General features: G+C 38.2%; 1 protein-coding gene across 12 annotated transcripts in view; it reads left to right on the top strand.

The window, feature by feature from the left end:
- Positions 1-23,371, top strand: part of HDAC9 (histone deacetylase 9) — a 347,135-nt gene that overhangs the window by 216,631 nt on the left and 107,133 nt on the right. For 10 of the 12 annotated variants that reach the window (XR_005555379.1, XM_039332526.1, XM_039332546.1 and 7 more), the window contains one exon: positions 1,832-1,939. Coding sequence is in view for 11 of the 12 variants with exons in the window: in XM_039332526.1 (XP_039188460.1) it covers positions 1,832-1,939 (108 nt within the window). In the remaining variant the exon portion in view is untranslated. Of the gene's footprint in view, positions 1-1,831; positions 1,940-3,083; positions 4,820-23,371 lie in introns of those variants that run through there. The other 2 variants (XM_039332564.1, XM_039332587.1) reach the window with 2 other exon arrangements.

Below are 23,371 nucleotides of genomic sequence, written 5' to 3'. Positions count from 1 at the left end.
AATTGTAAATGTTTTCCATAAAATTGAATGAAATGTAGATTCAATTTGAAATATAATACTTAATATTTCAGGAATTATTTTATCTCTGAATATTTTTTCTACATAGGACCATTTAAAATATCATATCATTTGAACTTGGCAATAATTAAGGTACCTCTGAAAGCATTCTAGGAAAGTTTCATAAGACAATTTCAGAAGCCATATCCCAATTCCATAAAATGCATATTTTAGAATGTTTGCTATAGATTAATGAGAATATTGAGAGTATTTACTCAAGAATCAAATGTTCTTTCAAAATTCAAACAATGTGAAAACATTACAGTGACATTAAGCTTTTATCATAACAAAAGGAATGGGTAAATATTTCTTTATGTTAATGCAAAATAGAGGTTGCCAGAAGCAACACAGGGACATGTAACATTGCTGGTGGCATCCCTAGGTTCTCAAAAATCAAATTAACATTGATTTAGTAAAAGTGGCTGAAATTTCAGATCCCCATATCCCATGATTTGATGTTCTAGCATGAAAGGCTAGAACAGTTTGTTCTAGAATGGCAAGAACCTGTTAGATGTTTAATAGTAATTATAAAATAAGCTTAGATGGTATAATTTCAGGAGACTTTGGCCATTTGTTTTTGTTTTTTGCTGTTGTGAAAAATTGCAAGTAGTACATGGTCTCCATAAAAGTTGCCAACTTCTGGTTCTAAGTCAACATTTGGACTAACCTAGAATAACCATTATACTGCATTCAGGACTACATAACAATAGTATCACAGTGTTTCATTTACCCCATAATTTTTAATAAGTGACTCAGAATCATATACTAATAATATCTTAGATATATTCCAAAAAATATGTTAGCAAATGTAAGGTCAGGTTCATATATTGTTGCTTCAGAAGAACAGGTACGAATATAGAAATGATAATTCAAACAATTTATTATTAGTGCTTACAGAATAATAATATGTTAATGATTTTTAGCTAATATCCCAAGGAAGGTAACGGCCAGTTTCTCTTCTTATTGCATAATTGCCTTATTGTCCAAAGACACATTAATTACCTGCATTAGCTGATCATGCAGTTCAATAGAATACATTTGCCTTACCCTGGATGTTCCCAAGTGTTAAACTGCTGAACATTGTTTTTATATTGGATTAAAAATATCTCTTATTTCAGGATCATACTTTACATTTGCTTCTCCTCCCTTTAAAAAAAAAAACTTATTCTGTAATGATCTTTTTGACAGCCTATAAATTACACTGTTCTGCCCTTTGCAAGACCTTCAAAGGACAGACCCGGTATGAATATGAATATAAATATGAATTCACATATTCCCATATAAGCATGCACACATACTAAGGCCTAATATCTTCTAGCGAATTCATATAACTAAACCAGATCTGGCCTATGTAATACCGTTTGTAATGAGAAATCTAAACAGGGAATGGCAGTGAGGCATGACAGGAATGTGTTTCCATTGGAGAACTCAGTATAGAGAAAAAGTATAAGCAAGCCCATGTCCAGAAGGCCTTTTCAGCTGGCCAAGACGGAAGACTAATGTTATTGTACATTTGTTGTCACTGTGCCAGCTCTCCCTCACTGATTTGTTTTCTCTTATTTTTCTTTCTTTCTTTCTTTCTTTCTTTCTTTCTTTCTTTCTTTCTTTCTTTCTTTCTTTCTTTCTTTCTTTCTTTCTTTCTTTCTTTCTTTCTTTCTTTCTTTCTTTCTTTCTCTTTCTCTCTCTCTCTCTCTCTCTCTCTCTCTCTCTCTCTCTCTCTCTCTCTCTCTCTCTCTCTCTCTCTCCATCCCCCTTCTGCTAACTGTTTGCTCAGGTGGACAGTGACACCATTTGGAATGAGCTGCATTCGTCCGGTGCTGCACGCATGGCTGTTGGCTGTGTCATCGAATTGGCTTCCAAAGTAGTCTCAGGAGAGCTGAAGGTGAGGTCTGGGTTGCATTGTGTGTGGGAAAACTAGGAAAGAAGCTGAAAGCAATGTTGTTCTGAGATTAGGGGGAGGGAAGGGAGAAAGAAGGATGGGGGAATATAGAAGGTCACTAAAGAGAGATGATCAAAATGGCCCTGCTTGTTTTATTACTTCATCAAGGAGAGTAGATGTTACTATATCAACTTCATCCTTATCATCAATATTATTATTTGTTATCATACCACATAATTGTTTACACAATTATTGTCCAAGTGAAAATGACTCAGAGGATGTACAGATCTGGCATGCAATTCCACAATTCCCTTTTGAACCTTTTTCTTTTTATCTTACAGAGTTTTTAAGTACAGCTTCAAAATGCCACCCAAAGTGAATAAAAGTAAATAATGTCTTGTAGGCTTTGAAGAAAGAATGATATTGTTGATTAGATGGTTAATGGTGCAAAGTATGTCTTTGATAGAAATGGTCTTAGAGCTCAATTTCTGAGCTTCCTTTTCACATGATTTGAAAAGAATGAGGTATAAATTCTGACTTATTGCCAGTCTAAACAATTTAGAAAATCTACCTTTTTGACAGATATTAACTTATTATCTGATATTTTAGAAAATCTATTTAGATGTTTGACTGTACAGGTGTATAGACTGAATACTCAGATGCACCAAGCACTACTTGATAGCAACATAATGGTTTACAAACCTTTAAGCCAGTGAGTTTGGATCTCTCATAGTAACCATATTCAAGAAACAAGGTTTACAGCTTCCTCAGAGTACATAGTTTAGCTGGAAGGTTTTCCACACAGTATTAGGAGATTTTTAAAATAGATCTGGTTCAATTTTGACCATAAGAAGATGTCACAGGAGAGGTATAACTGCAACCAAAATAGCATTCTCTACTTCATGTGAAATGTCTATTAGTGCCATTAAACTGTTGTAAATGTTGATGCTTCTATGATGAACATGTCTAGATGAGTATGGACATTCACATATCACTTTCTATTGCCTCCCATTGTCTAATGTGACCTAGGTACCCTTCAGATTTGTGGACTTCAACTTCCAAGATGCCTCCAGTAATGGGGAATGTTGAAGTTCACACTTGTGAAAGGTATCCAAGTTTGGAAAAAAAAATATGCTTACCATTCCAGGAGGATAGAAGAGGAAAAAGTAAAATAGCAACCATAGTTGCCAACCATGACATCATTTTACAGTCTAAGGTGAATATATTTAAAATTATTGTAAACTCAAATAGATTTGTGCCTATAATTAAATTTCTGTATGATGGAAATTCTGAATATATGTAAAACTAAGAACCATGGTTGAATTGATGCAGTGCTAGTCCTAAAGAAACCCTGGGCCTATTGCTGTCACAGATTTGGGCACAATCCAGCACAACCTGAACTATATTAAGTATTTACTTAAATCTTTGTGATTTCAAAAAGACAAGCATAACTAGATTTTTCTCAATAGTGACTGTCCTGACCTTGAGTGAATCATAATATTTCACATTCAATGCACCATTTTTAAAGGACATAGTAATGTCATATTGCATTGTAAGAAAATAAAGTGCATAACACAATAAAATATATCACGTTGTAAATAAACAAGTTATGGAAAGCATGCAAAACATAGGTTTTTGCTATTCTTTTCAACCTATATAGAAATTGTCATGCTGGCTGGGGAATGCTGTGAATTGAAATACGTACATCTTAAAGTTTATGAGTTTGAAATAAGTAAGTAATAAGTAATATAATCAAGAAGAAGGATAAGATGGCTTAAAAGGAGGGATGTGGTTGCATTCAGATTGAAAGACTTTAAATGGAATGTTCTTCTCTGTACCCCCTATCTAATTCAACCTATTTTCAAAATCATTGTTCCAACAACTTCTCCCCATCCTTCCCTTCTTGCCAATTTTTGGTCCTACTTTGCCTCATTCTTTTAAAGTTAACCTGTTGGCAATCAGACATAGAGACAGAGAGAATTCCTTTATGTCACATCTTTCCCACTTTATGCTTTATAAATAGTAAAAATTACACTGTAAATATCTACTGTGCATTTTCATATTTTAACCATTATGCAACCAACTAACTCTGGACAATTTCATCTGAATATTTGCACATACCTTGTTTCTCCAAAAATAAGATCAGATTGTTGTTTTTTGCCTCCAAAAGAGGCACCAGAGTTTATTTTCGGGGGATGTCTTACTCACCTTCGGCACTGATAATCCCAGCCAGCAGGTCCACTTCTTCTGCAGCCAAAGAGCAGCTTCATTCTGCAGTTGTATTCCGGCCTGCATTTTGCAGCCAGCCTTTTCTAGAAGGCTTCTGTAGCCGAGTCCCGAGCTATGGATTCAATCCATAGCTTGGTGCTCGACTGCATAGGCCTTCCAGAAAGGCCTGTGACTGAGAAATGCAGGCCTGGCTGCAGAAGACACCTCAGAAGAAGTGGGCTGGAGAGGAGAGGCCTAGCTGCAAGGTAAGCGTGTGCGGGGTGCATGGGGTAGATCCATAACCCTACCCTAGCTTGATTTTTAGATGTGTACCTTTCCCCAAAACTAAGGCTTATTTTGAGGGTAGAGTTTATATTAGGCCCACCCCCAAATATCAAGCTAGGGCTTATTTTCGGGGTATGCCTTACTTTCAGGGAAACACGGTATATTATAAATTGTGTTTCTGTGGCTCTTAAAGAATTGCTTCCAAAGTTAATTTTCACGTATGTTGGAAATTTGCTGTATGTACCCTGAGCTATCATAGTTGCCAAGTTTTCCTCAGACGTCTGGGGTACAGATCCTTGACCTTTTCAAAAGTTATGTTCAGTGTGATAAGCTACACCTAAGGCAATTAGTTTCATCTCTTTTAGTTTAAATTAAAAGTGTAGGTAAATGAGTATTCTGGTTTTTGTTTTGACATTTCCCATTTCTTGGATCTTCCCATTTTGTGGAGTGCAGCATTGGCAAGGGCGCTAAGAGGCAAAATGTAGACCAAGATGAAGAAAAAATTGTACTAAATTAAAAAATAAACATCTGAACTAAATAGTACCTAGTTACTGTTACCACAATATTTGTTTTTCAAGTTCTTCAGTGGCTGCAGGAAACCATCATTTAATTGAAAGCCACACAGATGCTGAAGACTTTAAGATAGATCTGGGGGAAAAGATGTTCCTCTTCCAGGTGACATGCATATGCCTTTCTCTTCCCTTTAGCCATCAAGTTATTATGAAAGCACCTTTTAAAGTTTATATGCCTACCACAAATGCTTATTTATTCAGAGATTGTGTCTCCTGTGTTTTAATGGGGTAGTATTTTTCTGAAAATGAAATTAAATAAATGAAAAAGAAAATATAATACTGAAATGTAAAAGGCAAAATAAAATCAATATAACAGCATTACTTTAAAATGAAGTTAAGTCATGCCAGGGATAAATTAATTCTATTAGTTGGCAATAAAGGCCAGCTTTTTATTTAGACACTTAAAGTTTTGATTGGAGCCTTATCAACTGCTTAAAAGTAGTAGAAGGAAAAGACAGAAAGACAGATAAAAAAAATTGGTAGCTATAACCAACCCTGGGAATTCTATTATCAGTACACAAAAAGATGTCCTGATAAAACCACTCCAAAAATCTCTGAAAATCTTACCAGTCTGAATTACATGAATCAAAACGTTTGGCCAATCTGATCCATGCTGTTTAAAAAATAGAGGCCCACAAATACAGTATTATTTAAAGTTTTACCTAGAACCACAAAAGAATCATATGCTTTGGTTGAATAATCCTGTCAAAAATTTGGTTGAGTATTTGATATAATATGCAGAATGCTTGTTAGTTTAACTTATTTACAAGGCTTAAAAGAAAGATTTCACATTTCCATATTTTTTAAAAAAATAGATTGAAGTTGGGAAAATGAGCATTGCCTATCCTTACCTGTAACTACTATACCTTTCCTGATGTAACATAATATGAAAGTGCAATTAGATAACAATTATTAGACATACTTTATGTGCAGTTGACACAACCAGGATTTTCTGCCTTTAGTACTTATCTTGGTAGATTTATGGTGCCTTCTTGTTGTGCTTTACTCTGTGTAATGAAAGCTTTAAAAAAACAAAGTTGTCAGTCATTCTACTTTTGTATGGATGCTTGAAGTAGCTGCAATAAAATAACATATATAGCATGAATGGTGGAATTGTCTTCATCCATATTTATTTGCAATCTGTTCGATGAAAATCTAAGAATGCTGTAAAACATTGTGTAGAATTTAATTTTGTGGATGTTGGTAAAAGATTCTTTTCAGTCTTATAGGCTGCATTATCACATTAGGCTGCATTCAATATTTATGCATGTATCTAGGTACTTGCTACCAGTGCTTTTTTTCTTAAAAAAAAAAAAGGTGACGGAACTCATATTCGTCAGACAACCCGCCTTGCCTATCCTACAAGGTTCCATCCCAAAAAGGTGCCGGAATTCCATTCTGGGCGTTCTATGAGAAAAAAAGTCCTGCTTGCTACCATATATATTTCATATATGTTCTTCTTTCTCATTTGCTTTTCTTTGTTTTTCATTCTTTTCCCTCTTTTCAAATTTGAGCAGGATCACTAGTAGTAAAGTGAGAACTGAGAAACAACTTCTTTGAGGAAAAAGTTGATAATTTTTTCAAGCAATTTTAGCAGTATCAGTTAGAGAGGGAAACTTTAGTCTTTTTCCTGAAACTTACTCTTTCACTTTTTCGCATTCATTGAGTGAAACGGTGAAATGTCTGTTGAAAACTTGATCATTATGAATATATTGCTTTCTAGACATCCCAACTATTAAGAATGTATAGCAAACCTCAGCTATTTCTATTCTAATAAATGTAATAAATGTACAGTAGTACCTTAGTACTGAGCTGCTTTGAATCTCATTAAATTCGATGCATTTTGATGCAAAAAATGTTGTTTTGGTGCTCATAGTTTGTTTGGAACTCAATGCACAAGCTAGAACTTGTCAATGATGACTATTTGTGAGTCACTACATTATTCCTCATGGGAAAAATGTGTTTGGTACTCATTATTTTTGATACTCATTGTGCCTCCTGAAAATGAGTACCAACTGAAGATGAGTACCAAGATGCCACTGTATGAAGAAGCAGATTATCTAGATTCCTTATAGATGTATTGGAATAGAGATAGCTCAGATTTACTATATATATTCAATAGTTGCGCTGTCTAGTTTTTAGGAATGAAATATATTCATAATGATCAAGTTTTCAAAAGACCATATTCCAGTGAGACCTGGGAATTCAATTTTCTTCTTTGTTTCTTAACTTTTAAAATGATCATAAAAGAATGCATACTAATTTCCTGATTTTGTTTTAAAGAAATATTGAACATGAAAAAGGGGTATTGAAAAAACAAAACATGTCATTTAAAAAAATATTAGCAATTAATAGTCTTGTAAATATTAGATATATTCCAAAGTAATATTAATCTGATAACTGATAAATACTCCACTAGAAATTGATTGCAATGAGATTTATATTTAGGGTTTAAGACTGCAGCTAGATGTTGGGTAGCTAACTGGTTAGTTTGAACATAGATTTTCTTGCAAATCCATTTAGGTTTTTAATTATGAATCTAACTAAGCTGCCCTTCTATATACAGTTATAAGTTATCTACCAATAATTTTACAGTCTACAGTTATCATAGCTGTTCATCACAGGGCATGGGAAGATTTACCTGTGGTCACAAAAGGATGGCACAACTGAAAAAAGGATTGACTAAATTTTGAGCTGTGTCTTCTACTAGACATTCTGTAAAGCTATGCCGTAATTCATAAAATGACTGGAAAATAGATTATTTTTAAAAAAATCAATTCATGAGTATACCCCTGCCAATTTATATAAATTTCAATATAGCAACCAACTTGATAACTGATTCTAAAATATGCAAATATGATTGAAATACTGAATCTGTAGTTATAATAAAATATCTTTTCTTTCCATCTGGAATCTCTTGTGAACTCTTCAGTCTTTTTATTGTTCCTGGCTAATGGACAAAATACCAGCTGTGAAATTGTAAAACAATATAGCCTACTTGAATCTCACTTTAAAAAGAGCTAGCAATTACTTATTTTTGTAACAAAAATGTCATCTCCATTTGAGCATAAACATGGACAAAATGATCAATCAAAGCTAAGACTTTTCTCTTGTTTAGTAAAGGAAGTAAGCAGATCTTTAGCATAAAAAGGACATTTAAGAAAGACGCTAGATCATAGGGCAGAAATGGCTGTGAAAAGTGGTAAAATATTTAATGGGGTTGTTTTATCTTCATTTTAACTTCAGACTCTCTAGTCAACATGAGTTTATTTCAGGTGATTTGCAATGATGCTGTAAATAATTTAATTCTACATTACCACTAATGTTTGTATTCACATGGGAATTTCTGAGTTCAGTTATTAGGTATTAATATTTGATGTCCTTGCAAAAAATGGGTTTTTCAAATTTCTTATTATTTTGTCCTGAATACTTATCCTCTTCTCAATTTTGTATAAATTCAAAAGATTTGGAAGAGCTAAAAAATTATTTCACTATTTTGTGACATTTTGGTTGGCTCTAGTAATAGTATTTCTTGACATATTTTAGACATTCTGAGCAGCAAAGCCAATCAGTTAAAATAAAATCCCTAAGTTAACTCAGTATTTTTTTATTTTTGCAAAGTCACATTTCCTGTAATTTTGGAAAAACCAAAGCTGTTAATTCACTGGATAAAAGAGAAGATGAGTTCAGTGAAAGGAAAATTGAGAAGAGAATTGTTCATGCAGATCACCATGTAACTTCCCCAGATTTTTATCTGCAGGTATGATTTAATCAATAAAAATAAAACATCTCCTTTATCTTCCTTTTGATGAGGTTAATAATCAGTATTATGAGTGAAGACTTCAGGCAGAAGATGAAATGGTTATAGTAAAAATAATCATATATGTTTTTACTACATAGGCACTTACTATATAGGTTCATTCTTTAGAATACAGAATAATATGTTTTATTTTGGTTTTAGTGATGTACAGACTAAAATTTTCAAAATTTTACACAAGATTATGCACATACATGCATGCTTACAAATATATATCTAGTAATAGTTTACTAAGTGACAAACAGTAACAGTTTTGAACAGAATTTGGTGGCCATGCTGATCTGTCAGCTAAGAAAAGAATATTTTACTTCTCTGGGTAACAGATTACTAAGAACATTATTATATCCAGCTGTATAAAAAGGTCAAACACAAGATAAGTAAAATTCACTCTTGCATGAAAAGATGGAGGACAATATATATTGATCCTCTTCTCCTTCTGTGAAAATAAATAAGGATTTCAGTGCATTAAGGGCTTGTAAGATTGTTCCACAATAACATCTAAAATTTAACAAAATTGATATGAGATGAACATCGAGTGGCATGGTGGCCTAGTCATGAAGATGCTACACCTCCTACTTGAAAGGTTGATAGTTCAATCTTAGGTAGCAACATATGTTTCTCCAGCGTGATGGATGGAGAATCCACCAATGGGTTATTTCAGTTCTCCTGCCCAATCAGACGAAGTTGTCAAAATTGTCACATCCGTCCTGACCTGGGACCTCCCAGTTTCAACTTAGTCTGTTCACCCAGAAGGACGTGATAACTTTGACTCCCAAATTCTTTCTTTTAGCAGGTTTGACTTAGATAAAAAAATTCCCCTTTTTCTACCCATTAGTGGATTCTCCTTGGCAGGAAGGTTGGAGGTTTTATAGCCTCTGATCATTCCCTCTACAGGGGACTCTGTCTTCTGTAATCTGGGGCTTTCCTTTTTGTCAGGAGTTCAGGTTGTCATTGGGGTTTTTTCCCCCTTTATCAGAAGCTTGTTTACTGAGGCTTTTCCCTTCTGTAAGGAGCTCAGCTCGTGAAGGTTTTCCCCTCAGTCAGGAGCTCAGCACGCGGTTGCCATTTTGGAGCCACTCATCTGTCAAGCTCCTTGCTGTACCCTAGCCTCATTACGATCTAGCTACAGCTGACAGACTTAGAATCAGCGCGTTTTTCAGCGCGCATTGCTGTTGTCTCTAGCCTCTCTTCATACTTACCAGGCAGTCCCTTTGTTTCTGTCAGCTGTCTCTCTACCACGGAATTCCCACTGCTGCTGGGAGGAGCCGCACCCGCCGCTGCCGCCGCACCTCTCAGCTGTTCGGCGCGGACTGTGACGTGAATTTTTTTTTTGTCAGGATTGCACTCAAGGCACAGAGAGCTCTGTTAGCCTGAGCCAGAGGAATTTATTCAAGTGCGTCTCTCCCCAATCTGCGGCAGGCGACTTGACCACCTCAGAGTCACGCTCCCCCAACGATTTCCTCTCTCCCTGCAGCACGGCCACCATTTTGAGGTGCCGCAAAACAGTTTGCAAGGGAGATTCTCCCCTCGAGGATTGGAGGGTTGGAAGAGACTGAGACTGGTGCGCCTCTCGCCCATCATCAGACGGCACTTTAATTACAGCCACTCTCCTTCTCCTCACTAGTTGCAGGCGCCATTTTGGGTGATCTCGCAGGACAGCTTATTACTTTAGCTTCATTGTAGCGGACACCATTTTGGATTTCCTCATGACAGCCTCAACCCTTAAAGGCCTACACATATTAAGGGACTGTAGGATTATTAGATCCAAGGACTCACTAACAATAGACAACAGGCACCTGAATTTGACCAGATAGATCCAAATTATAGGTAGTTTCCAAGTAGGTGTCCACATAGGACCATCCTTTTTGCCTAGCAGTCTCTTTTCAATTCTCTCTTATCATCACCGGCCTTTGCCACTTAGACCTCCTTCACCTTAGCCAATCTGCCACTCTGCATCTAGTGGTTGCTCTCTAGAACCTGATCATCACCACTATGTGACACATGTGAGATTTAGTCACTCAATGGGACATCCCAGTGACAAGCGCCCTAATGCGTTTGGCATGAATCCGGTTTGGCCAGTGGGCCGGACCACGCTGATCCACATGCAAGTCAGCCCCATTGTGGTGGGCAACTGGCATTCTCTTGCAGTTCGAGATTGCTTTCAGTGATTAACTGGGATCGTTCTTGTTAACATGGCAAACAACACTGAGTCACAGGCTTCTGTGTTGATCAAGCAACTTAAGCGCAAGTCCCCTTGCCAAGAAGCCGCGGCTAAGGTAAAGGCCAATTCTAAATCTAAATCCGGCAATAAGCCCAGTAAGTCAGCTGAAAAGCAGGCTAGCCGAGCACATCATCCCTTGGAGAAGCAGCTCTCTCAGGCACAAAGGCTGGCAGTAGGGGAAGTGGACAAACCACCACTTTCCCCACTTGCGGCTCCCGCCATTGACTCACAATTTCTTGCCCCAACACGGGTGTGGTCCCTGGAGCGGGAGCCTGAGTAGGTCGTTATCCAGACCTTTGGTCAGGAAGGCCCACCCCTTTTTGAGAGGAACTTGTGCCATAGGGCCCACCTATGGAACCTACAGCAACATTTATCCCGATGGCAGCAGGGCTTTGCCCTTCACAAGGTTGCGGATCAGCTGCAGGCCATGATATCGCACACGGTTCGTCAAGCGATGGCTTCCTCTGGGCATCAACAATCTTCAGCCATCCCGAAACATTCATCAGTTCTAACTGTTTCAGCACAATCTTCAGGGCGCGACCGTCCAGACTCGATCTCGCTTCCTTATTCCCCGGGAAGCGACACATCCAGGTCCAGCTCTGATTATGACTATACTGCAGATCAATGGTCGGGTTGCGAGGAGCCTGCACAAGAGCCTCATCCCATGGTGGAGCTCTTTAACTCCACATTCTTCCCTTCTCTTCTTTGCAGGACACGTGCAGCGGGTAAGATCGGCCCAGACCCTATCCCTACCCCGGAGCCTTCCTCCACTCAGGAACTGGATCCATTGTTTTTTAAATCGATGGTCAGACGTCAACAAATCCCCTGCCCCCCCCCCTTTGTTCCTCAAGAATATTCAGGGACAATGGGAATCCCCAGAAGCTCAACCCTCCCGGGGGGAACAGAGCACAAGTTAGTGGATATGGTCCCAATTATAACAGATTTGTTGGAGGTACCTAAAGTGGACGAATCCATAGCTCCATTTTTCTCCTCCTCCACATTACCAGGAGATGTCTCTGATGCCCTAAAGGCAGAGGATAAAAAATCTGAGCTCTCCTTATGTAAGGTACACCAAGCATCAGCATGGGCAGCAAAGGCGGCAACCTCCACCTCATTCTTTGCCAGAGTCTCACTCATCTGGCTCAGGCAACTTCAAGCAAGGATTCCCTTAGAGGAGGTCAGGGTTCACCAAGATCTCACCAAACTGGTGGTGATCTCCGAGTACATGGCGGACATATACTTGTACGCTGTCAGACATTCTGCCCGAGCAATGGCTTCCAGTGTTGTCATGCGATGCCTGCTTTGGCTTAAGAACTGGAGGGCTGAAAGTAAACATAAATGGCACATTGCCACTGCTCCATTTATTTTTATTTTTTTTATTTTTTATTTTTTAAACCAACAAAACGAAACAAAACATAATACACACACACACACAGTATATACTCCTCCCCTTTTTAAACAGCGATTTCATAACGGTAATTTTCTATTATTTACATTTTCCCCCCTATTCTTCTTTAGAATGTTTGTCCTTGTTGCCCCGTTGTTTCTTACTTGCATTTTTCTTCCTTCATACTATGCTTCATACTAAGAATAATACATATTATTATTACTATACATTATTATACACACATTTTCCATTTTTGACCTTTCCACATTTATTCTCCTCTATTATTTCTAGTCTCCAGCCAGTCACACCACTTGTTCCATATTAGATAGTACTCTGTGTCTTCCTTTTCTTTTATCTCTTTTGTTAATTTGTCCATCTCAGCACAATCCAGGATTTTTCGTATCACTTCTTCTTCTGATGGTATATTCTCATTTTTCCAGAACTGTGCGTATGCTATTCTTGCTGCCTTACCACTGCTCCATTTAAAGGGGGTCAGTTATTTGGTGAGGTGCTAACACCCTACCCAGTGGAGAACAAACAGAAACAGAAGGTAATCTCCCATCTTATTAGAAGATCAAATAAACGGTTCTTTTCCTATGCTCGCTATCAGTCCTTTCGGATGGGCGCAACAACAGAGGCCGGACAAACGTCCCGCCCCTTTATTCCCAAAGCTGACCAATCATTTGACAGGACAAATTATAAGGACAGACCCCGACACCAACCCAGAATAAGTCTTCCTTTTGAGGCAATGGGGGTCGTCCCTTTTGTCACTCCAAGTGACTTAGGGGGGACCCCTCCCATTGGTGGCAGACTCTCTCTCTTCATCCGCCAATGGGAAAACACAACCACAGACTCCTGGGTACTATGAACCATAAGGGAGGGTCTGTCCCTGGAGTTCATAACCAGACCCATAGATCATTTCGTCTCTTGTCCAACCTCGAGAAACCCAATAAAAATATTTCTTATGACAGATGCCATTCGACATTTATTAAGCATCAAGGCCATAGAGGAGGTTCCAGCAGACCAGGTAGGAAAGGGATATTACTCCATCCTGTTTGTAGTCCCAAAATCCTCAGGGGGATGGAAGGCAATCCTCGACCTCAAGGGCCTGAACTACCATCTCCAGTATTGGAAGTTCAAGATGCAAATGCTCCATTCCATCTTAGGCAGCGTCAGGCGAGGAGATTTCATGACCTCAATCGATCTCACAGAGGCATATCTACACATCCCCATCCTCCCAGATCATCGCCAGTTTCTGCGGTTTTGTCATCTCAACTGCTACTTCCAATACAGGGCCCTACCATTCGGTCTCTCGTCTGCCCCCAGGGTCTTCACCAAGATCCTGGTGGTCCTGGCGGCACACTTAAGATTGGCACCGGTATGTGTCCTGATCCAATCAATCTCCATCCCAACTGTCCAGTCGGATCTGGCCCTTACAATCAGGACTCTCCAGGACCACGGGTTCTCGATAAACTTTAAGAAAAGCCAGACGGTCCCCTCAACCCCCCTCTTACACCTGGTTGTGGTAATAGACACAGACTCTTGTCATGTGTTCTTGTCAGAAGACCGTCAAAACAGCATCTGAGACCTGGTCCTCAGAGTCCGCAGAGAGCGGGTAGTGACACTAGCTTTGCTTTCCCAGCTACTGGGGAAATTAATATCTTGCATAGCGATAGTGCCTTGGGCCAGATTACACTCTCGGACCCTCGAATGGTTCCTGCTCCCATTCCAGACACTACGTACCAGTTCCTCCAACCAACTGGTAAGGGTTCCCCATCAGGTCCTCTGCTCCCTTGACTGGTGGACATCCTCAGCCATGCGCAAGAGGACTCTCTTCAAAGAGCCTCACCAAATCCTTCTGATCATGGATGCAAGTCTCTTCGGCTGGGGGGCGCACCTCCAATCTCAGATGGCTCAGGGTCAATGGTCGCGGTTGGACCTGAAGCACAACATCAATTGGTTGGAGCTCAGGGCAATCCATCTGGCTCTCCACCACTTCTGCATTAAGATTGGGGGGCAACATGTGCTGGTCCTCACGGACAATGTATCTGCAAAGACTCATGTGAACCAACAAGGGGGCACTCGTTCCAGGTCTCTCATGACAGAGGCTCAGTCATTGGGTTCCTGGGCAGACACCAACCTGCTTTCCATCAGGGCCGAGCACATTTTGGGAGAGGCGAACTGGCAGGTGAACTTCCTCAGCAGTGGCCCATTTGGAGTGGCGGTTGCACCCGGATCTCTTCACGGAAATCACAGATAGGTTTGGCCATCCGATCGTAGACCTGTTTGCCTCGCCAGAGAACGCCCAACTTCCCAGGTTCTTTTCATGCTTCCCCTCTTGGGGGGTGGAGGGGATGGATGTGCTATGCAGCCCATGGCCACAGAGCCTATTGTATGCCTTTCCTCCTCTCCCTCTGATTCCAGCAGTCATCAGGAAGATCCTAGAGGAACAGGCAGAGTTAATATTCATTGCACCTCACTGGCCGAGATGACTGTGGTTCGTAGACTTAGTGAGCCTTTCCATGGCAGATTCCTGACAGTCGCATACGTTTAACACAAGGGGCTCTACAACATCCAGACTCCCAATGGCTCCATTTGGGCACCTGGTGCTTGAATGCCGCACCCTGACTCAAGAGTCATACTTGTCAGGAGTGATTGACATGATTCAGGCTGCCAGGAGAGCAGTGACTAATCGCATTTACAATCACACTTGGTGTGACAAGAACCACTTGATTCTCTCCAAAGGTCTTAGACTACTTGTTGGAGGGCATCAATAAGGGGTTGTCACTCAACACCATTCGCAAGGAATTACGAATAGCAGACTGCCCGTGGTTCATAAGTATTCCTCCTGGGAGCTACCCCGGGTTCTGCAGGCCGTAACTGCCTCACCTTTTGAACCAATTAGAACCTGTTCCTTGCGATCCTTGTCACTCACGGTTGCCTTCCTGATTGCCATTACCTCCACCAGATGCATCTCGGAGCTGGCCGCTTTGTCTGTCAGGAAAGACCTGTGCACGTTTCACGAGGGTGGTTCTCAGGTTGGATCCTTCCTTTATCCCCAAGATAAACACAATGTTTCATAGGGCACAGAGATTATTCTCTGAAACTTTTGCCCCCGTCCATCACATGACCTGGAATGGCAATGGCACACATTGGACGTGTGCAGGGCCTTGTGCTGTTACATCAAGCATACAACAGCCTTTCATAAATCAGAAGCCCTTTTTGTCTCATTTCAACCTTCTTTCATGGGGCAGAAGGTATCTGCCTCTACCTTAGGCAGGTGGATCAGGGTATGCATAGCAAGGGCGTATGTGTCGCTTTCCCTGCCAGTTCCAAGTCATGTGATGGTACATTTCACTCGCAGTGCTGCCACATCTGTGCCATGGGCAACACAAGCATCTATAGAGGATATTTGTAGGGCAGCGACATGGTCTTCGCCTTCCCCTTTTATTAGGCATTACCGACTAGACAAATTTGCATCAGCTGAGGCTTCCTTTGGTCGATGAATACTGCAACAGATAGTGCCAGGACCAGGGGCACAGATCCCAACTGACTCCCTCCTATAGGGACAGTGGGGGCTTTGGTAAGTCCCATTGGTGGATTCTCCATCCATCACACTGGAGAAGGAGCGTTGGCTTACCTGAATGCCTCTTCTCAGCGTGATGATGGAGAATCCATGCCCTCCCTTTTAGTGGTCAGTTAGGCCCCGTGTTGGGGGTTGTTCCCTTTTTTTCTTCTTTTGGGAGTCATCATGCTGGACTATCATCATTGGCTCCACCGTCGTTGAAACTGGGAGGTCCCAGGCCAGGACAGGCGTGACAACTTTGACAACTTAGTCTGATTGGGCAGGAGGACTGAAATAACCCATTGGTGGATTTTCCATCATCACGCTGAGAAGAGGCATTCAGGTAAGCCAACGCTCCTTCTCTCTCAGGGCACAAAGAAAAAATACCTGCTGTGAACTCTGGGTGATGTCAGAAAAGGCATCCAGCCAGTAAATGGTCAGCTCCATCCAGTTGCCCCAACTTTACCCCAAATAGGGACTGCAGAGTTGTAAAAAGAAAAAAAAATGAGATGAACGTCCTCCATGTCATTATATCTGCCAAGTTTGCAATGTCTGATGTCTCCCAGAAAGACAATCATACTTGGTAATGAGCTATATGTTTTGCCTGAGGTTCCAGCTTCCATGTTCAGCATCTGTAAAATCACCAGTAGTAGTCTACTGAGAAGTCCTGATAAGCTAGATTTTAAGGTACAGAGATGATTGTTCTTGTTGTTGACATAAGAAATCACTTAAGAATTTGAACTACTATCTAAGTGAAATGAGTACAATTTATTGCCAGGCATGTTAGATTGTTTTTCCAAACACCATTGAATTATGAGGACAAGTTTCCTGTGTATTATTTAAGCTTCCTGATATCACTGGCAAGTAAATTCAAATAACTTCACCTGAACTTTCTTTTATGTTTTATCATTTTATAAGAAATACCTGTGTGGAAGACAGCTGCATACTGGCTGTGGAAGCTTTCTTTACACTAGGTCTCAAAAAGATACTGTGCTAGAAACAAAGACGCAAAGTTTGCCTGTTCCTTTTTTGCATCTTGGCTCATTTTCAACCTTGTTTCTCAACCCTGTACTACTTAAAGTCTTCTCATGAAAGCTTGCAATATATCAGCACAGATAATATTTTGGAAATATTATTTGAATTAAAATATATGTGAGAAAAAGGTGTTTTGTTTGAAAATTGCAAATTTTTCAGGTTATAAAATTTTATTAACTGATGGCCAAATAAAGATTGAGAAGGGAATAAAATCATTCCCAGGACAATAGATTCTGACATTAACAGGAACATCCATTTGTGCTGAACCAAAACAAGCATAAATTTCTTCAAACCCCCTCTTCAAAATAATATGAATGGAGTTGCCTTTTTGGAAGACAGGGTTAATTTAACTAAATTAAAATAGTTCAAAATGAATATCCTTGAAAACTAAAACTGTAAGCTTTCCTGGGATGGTTCCTTTTGATATGTCAGGACTGATCAAAATCAACATGGTTTTTTTTTACTGCATCCAGTCATTGTTATTCTGATATTTGCTTTCAAGGAACCATAGATGTAACATACATTTGCTTTTTTCAAATACACTTATCCATTTGAGTCAGTGAAAGCTTCAGAATAAGAGTCAAGTACCCAGAACAGATCATCCAAAATATCTATTGATCTTAAAAACATCCAAAATGAGCAGGTGAGAGGGATTTTCCCCAAATTTTATATATATAATATTACTTTGCTATGAACAATTGTTCCATGATGCCAGAATAAAGACTTTTATGTATATACAAATGTTAATTATACTGAAGTAGCTAAAGAGTTAAATGATTCAGACTAACTAGTCCTTCATTTATAATCCTCACTTTTTCTGGAAGAAAACATGAAGTAATAGACTTTTTAATTGGCAGCTCTGTGATAGGATGATGTCCCAAGTTGCAAAGTTGCAGGTAGCTTTAGTCTCTTCTATATGACTTCAGAGATCTCTGGATCTTTTGCTGAAAACTGGTAAAATTGTTCACCAGTTTTAAACTAGGAAGTACATGAAAATGCTGGTGTAAGTTCATAGTAGGCTTAATATTTGAAAATAAAGATCTTCTCCAGAATCCTCCTACAAATCAAAGAAAGACCTGACCTAGCCATTTTTTAGTATTGCCCCCTTTTATTTTGGAGTTCTAGTAGCTCAAAAAGGGTTAAATGCAGCTTCTGTAATCAAAAGTCACTGCCCAAGTTCTAGAAACTATCCATCTGTAAAAGCAAAGACAAAAATGCAACTTTTTAATGACTTTATTTTACTAGCAGATTATAAGTAGAAGATATAGCCTGCTATCCACCCAAAGTTTGACTTGCCATGACATTAACCTACTGCTTGTTCCATAGTGATCTTGACCAATCTTTTAAATATTTTAATTAGTTGGCTGAAGTGATTGTAAATCTCCAGAGTTGTGAAGCATATCTCATGGGTTCTTTGTTAATCATCTGGACATTCTTGAACTTCATACAAAAGAGGGAAAGCAAGATGATATTTAAAATTCATATTCTTGGAAAAATAAACGATATGTCATGTATTCAGCACATATCTAAATGATACTTTATAAATGAGCTCTCAGTGTTTCTTCCAATAGGCCAGTGATATGACATAAAATAATTCCTTTTCTTGAAGAATGAAGTCTTTGATAAAGCATTAATGTACCATTTTTTTCTTTAAGCATATTTAGATATTTTTGAAGCATTTATTTTCAATCTTGAGATTTAGAGCACACAAATTCAGACTTCTAATATAATGACAGAGGCATGGATGTTTCCTCTAATGTGCATTATTGTCAGCTGTTTTAAAGTATATTGGTATCTGTATCTTAGTATAAACAAGTGTCTGTGCAAAAATGCTTTGAATTTATATTTGTTGGCTAGATTTTCAATATATTCCTTGGTGTTAGACAAACTATCTCTTGGGTATATTTTTGTTTCTTTGTCTGACCTTCACCCACTGTTCTGAGATCATTGTCTGGTATTTCCTATTGCCCAAATATTCATTACCTCTGATTAAGATAGGACAACTTTGCATTAAATTTGGTAGGCATGGAAAATGCTAGACTTTGTTAAGAAATGATTGGCGCACATGTTTAAAATTTGTTGAAGGTGGAAATACCAGGCTCTAAAAATAATTATGTACTGGAGTTGTATTGCATCACTCTGTGTCCCATATTCTGACCTAGCAATTGCCAAATATTTTAGAAGATTAGTCAACAAACAAAATGCAGTGAGTGTTCTATTGTACACTTTAATGTCATCTCAGAAAGACGTTAAAAAAGAGGGACCATTTTAAGTAGAGTTTATTTAACTATGTCCAAACTAATAGGAGACTAACAGTGGACATGCAAATAATTTCAATATTTTCCAACACATTAACAAAAATGACTTGTCTATTAACTTGCCTAATTTGCTAATTAACAATAATAATTATTCAAAAATTTTGCTGATACTTATCTAATCTCAATACTCTAATGAATAAAGAACAAAGCCAATTGCCCAAACTTGAATCATAAAATGTAGGCATTGTAAGAACCTTGATCTTCTAGTTCATTACTCTTCCAGTGCAGGAATCCACTACAATGCCAGAATCCACTCTACTAGAATACCACATTCCTGACTATCCAGCTTGTTTCAGTGCTTCTAGCAACTGAGACTCCACCACTTCCCAAGTCAGTCTTTCATTGTTAAGCAGCTTCTACAGTATAAATTGTTTTCTTGATGTCCAACTGATACAACTGTCATGTTTCAGATATCTTCATTATAATCATGTAGTAATTGCCATTTTTTACCCTCTAATCTGCAGACACCTCTGCTCTAGCCTCTAAAATCCAATATTTCAACTGTTCCAATCTTCACAAATTTTTCTTCCAAAGGTACAGGTCTAGACTGAATGACATATTCTAGATATGGTCTGACTAATGCAGAACAAGAGGAATCATAACTGGCTCCCTTGGTGAAAGGAAAATAATAAGCTTTTGGGGAGTAAGTCTTGTCTTCAAAGAATATTTTAAGATTCAGTGCCTAATGAACTGTAACACTATGAGAAGATGTGCTTGAGAGGGATGAAAATAAAGGACAAGGAAGAGTTAAGACAAGAAAGAACAACTGAAACTGGAGAGATGGTGAACAAAAACTGCTGCTGGTCTGTAAATCCAGCCTGACTCCCCCAACCCTTTATAGAGATCTGGCTTTGAAACAATTCTCTTCCCTGCAGCAAATGGAGCTGTTGCTCAAACTGGAAGGCCAGGTAGAGAATAAAGGAACTTCTTTTTGCAAGAAGAAAGGACTATTTAAACTTCTTCAGCTGAGACTTGCATTCCAGACTCGCTGATGGGGATAGAATAGAGCTAAAGGACACAAAGCACTACTGCCAAAATGGTTTATCTCCGTAGTTGGATTTTATTCCTTGATTTTATGGTTTAAAGGACTGAAGCTTTAAAGGGTACTAATTTCCCTTAAGGCTCCTTCCATGAGAGCTTAAAAGGGGCAGGTGTAAACAAATTAACCTGTCTCCCTACTTTTTGACATGTCCAGTTTGCTCCTGATACTTGTCTCTGTCCTCTCCTCATCTCATTGCTATGTTCTTGATCTTAACATCCGACATCTCTTGATGAAGCCTAGGATTGCATTGGCTTTTTTTAAAGTTGCTTTGCAGTTCATCTTCAGTTTGTGATCTGGCAGAGCCAAATCTGTCCTTTTTTTACATTTACTTATACCCCATCATTTTGAGAACCTTCAGTTCAAAATGTTTGTACTCTTGGAAATCCTCCTAATATCTGCCCAATGTTCCATCTTTATAAGATACTGAACCTTGACATTGTCACCTAAGGCATTTATCATTCATTTGTACATATTTGATAATTATGTTTTTTAATCTTTCATCCAAATAATTTATAAGCATGGCAAATTACACAGTGTCTACATTGGAGGCTATTGAACCTACCCCCCTTGAAATAAAGCCACAAATCTACTCTCCTTGGGATAAAATTGTTCAATCAAGTCTCATAGTCAATCCAAGATGATGTATTCTTGTTTGATAGAATCTCATGGAAAACTTTACTGAATATTTTGCTGAAATCAAGATATAACTACATTCCCCCTACCCACTGTTAATTCTATATAAATGGGAATTGTCTCGTGATGAATATTCCTAGTCAACTATACTTTAAATATAGTGTATAATGCACATATATATAGATATAATAGTAAGCTGAATTTATGTATATTATGTAAACACAACAGAAACTTTTTAAAAATATTACTTTTATTTTCCAGAGACTTATACTCCTCACATAACTTGTGGACTATTTAGAAATTGGAAGATGAAATTTTTCTGCTTGGAAAACTTGTGAAATGGTATGCTGCTAAATTTCAAAATAGCAACCAGTATTTAAAAGGCACATATTATAACTATTGTGCTATTACAGAATTCATGGTAAAAGTAGTTTTAAAATGTAACAGACATTATGATAAACAGCAGCTCAGTTGAAGAACCATACCTACCTCTGTGAAGTAGCCAATTAATAGTTAGAGTTAACCTGCAAAGAATTGAATTATGCTATACTAAATGGACAGGGATATTCACAGAAATATAACATGGACAATTTTGCTTGGGAATTGGGAATAGCTAAACAAGCTAGCAGGTTGCTTTGAGTGTAAATGAAGGATTAATAGAGGGTGATGTGTTTCTGCCTGCCAAAAATGGTAGTTAGACTGTTCTTGTGATGGGCCAACCAGGCAGAATGAATAAATCTTCATTAAGAACAATAGGAAATGTTAAATTGCCCATCAATAGTAGCTCTACCTTCACAGAATAAATGTGGAATCTATGAACTATTCTGTGTATTTAAAAATCACAGTATATTAGCACCGGGTACGGATGGGTTGACATCTGTTTATTATAAAGCTTTAATGGAAGAGATGATCCAACCATTAGGTGATCTTTTTAATGACATTTTACAGGGTTCAGAGATTCCTCCCTCATGGCGTAGTGCTTTTATATCTTTGATTCCAAAAGAGGATCAAGATCTCACTTTACCAAAGAATTATAGACCTATATCTCTTTTAAATGTTGATTATAAGATATTTGCAAAAATTTTAGTAAATAGGCTTATGAGGGTTGTGCATTATCTTGTCCATAAAGACCAATCTGGGTTTATAACTGGTAGGTATATGAAAAATAATGCTAGACAAATCATTAATTTATTAGAATATCTAGACAAGAATAACCAAGTTTCTGCAGGGCTGATATTTTTAGATGCTGAAAAAGCTTTTGATCAACTGAATTGGCATTTTATGTTAAGAGTAATTGAAGAGATGAATTTTGGTGAAAAGATATTACAAGCTCTTACAGTAATATACCAAAAACAAACGGCACAACTTATTGTTAATGGAGGTTTGTCAGAGGTTTTTACAATAGAGAAAGGTACTAGACAGGGATGTCCATTATCACCGTTGTTGTTTGTCTTAACACTGGAAATATTGTTGATTAAAATTCGAGAGTCTCAGGAAATAAAAGGAATAGAAGTTAACAAAAAAGAATATAAGTTAAGAGATTTGCGGACGACTTGGTGGTTACTTTGTCGCAACCTAATTACTCTGTAGTAAAGTTATTGCAGTTGACTTATTATTATGGTTTGGTTTCGGGTTTTAAGATTAATGTTAATAAGACTAAAATCCTACCTAAAAATATGACTATTCGGGAGAAGCAGATTTTGGCTAACCTGACGTGTTTTGAAATTGTCAACAAGGTAAAATATCTGGGGGTGATGTTATCTGTTTCTAATGCAAAATTGTTTAAAAATAATTATGAAAGGTTGTGGGTCAGTGTACAGAAAGACTTGAGGAATTGGGAGAAGTTGCAATTATCTCTCATGGGAAGAATTGCAGTGATAAAAATGAATATTCTACCCAAGTTTCTTTTTTTGTTTCAAATGTTACCGATTTTGAAAAATGAGATTAACTTAAGTGAATGGCAGAAAGGAATCAATAAATTCATTTGGGCAGGGAAAAAGCCAAGGGTTAAGTTTAAAATCATGCAAGACTTCCGTGAGAGAGGTGGACTCAAGGTACTGAATTTGAAATTATATTATGATGCGGTGGTTTTAACATTAATCAGTGATTGGGTAAATTTAACAAACCTTGAGATACTCCATTTGGAGGGATGGGATTTACTTTTTGGCTGGCATGCCTATTTAATATTTAATAAAAAAGTGGATCGGGCTTTTAAATCTCATATCATAAGAATTTCTTTACTTAGGGTTTGGAGAAAATATTATAAAAGTGATTCTAAAGTACCACTATGGGCTATACCTTGGCATGCGATAGAAGGAATAAAAAGAGGGGTTAAAATGGACATGGTGTCTT

The sequence above is a fragment of the Crotalus tigris genome, unplaced genomic scaffold (genome assembly GCF_016545835.1).
Source record: "Crotalus tigris isolate CLP2741 ecotype Arizona unplaced genomic scaffold, ASM1654583v1 scf7180000017624.2573661763:2888555, whole genome shotgun sequence".
Classification (NCBI taxonomy): Eukaryota; Metazoa; Chordata; class Lepidosauria; order Squamata; family Viperidae; genus Crotalus; species Crotalus tigris.
Note: the sequence above shows the minus strand (reverse complement) of the source record. Positions and strands in the feature narration are given on the sequence as shown.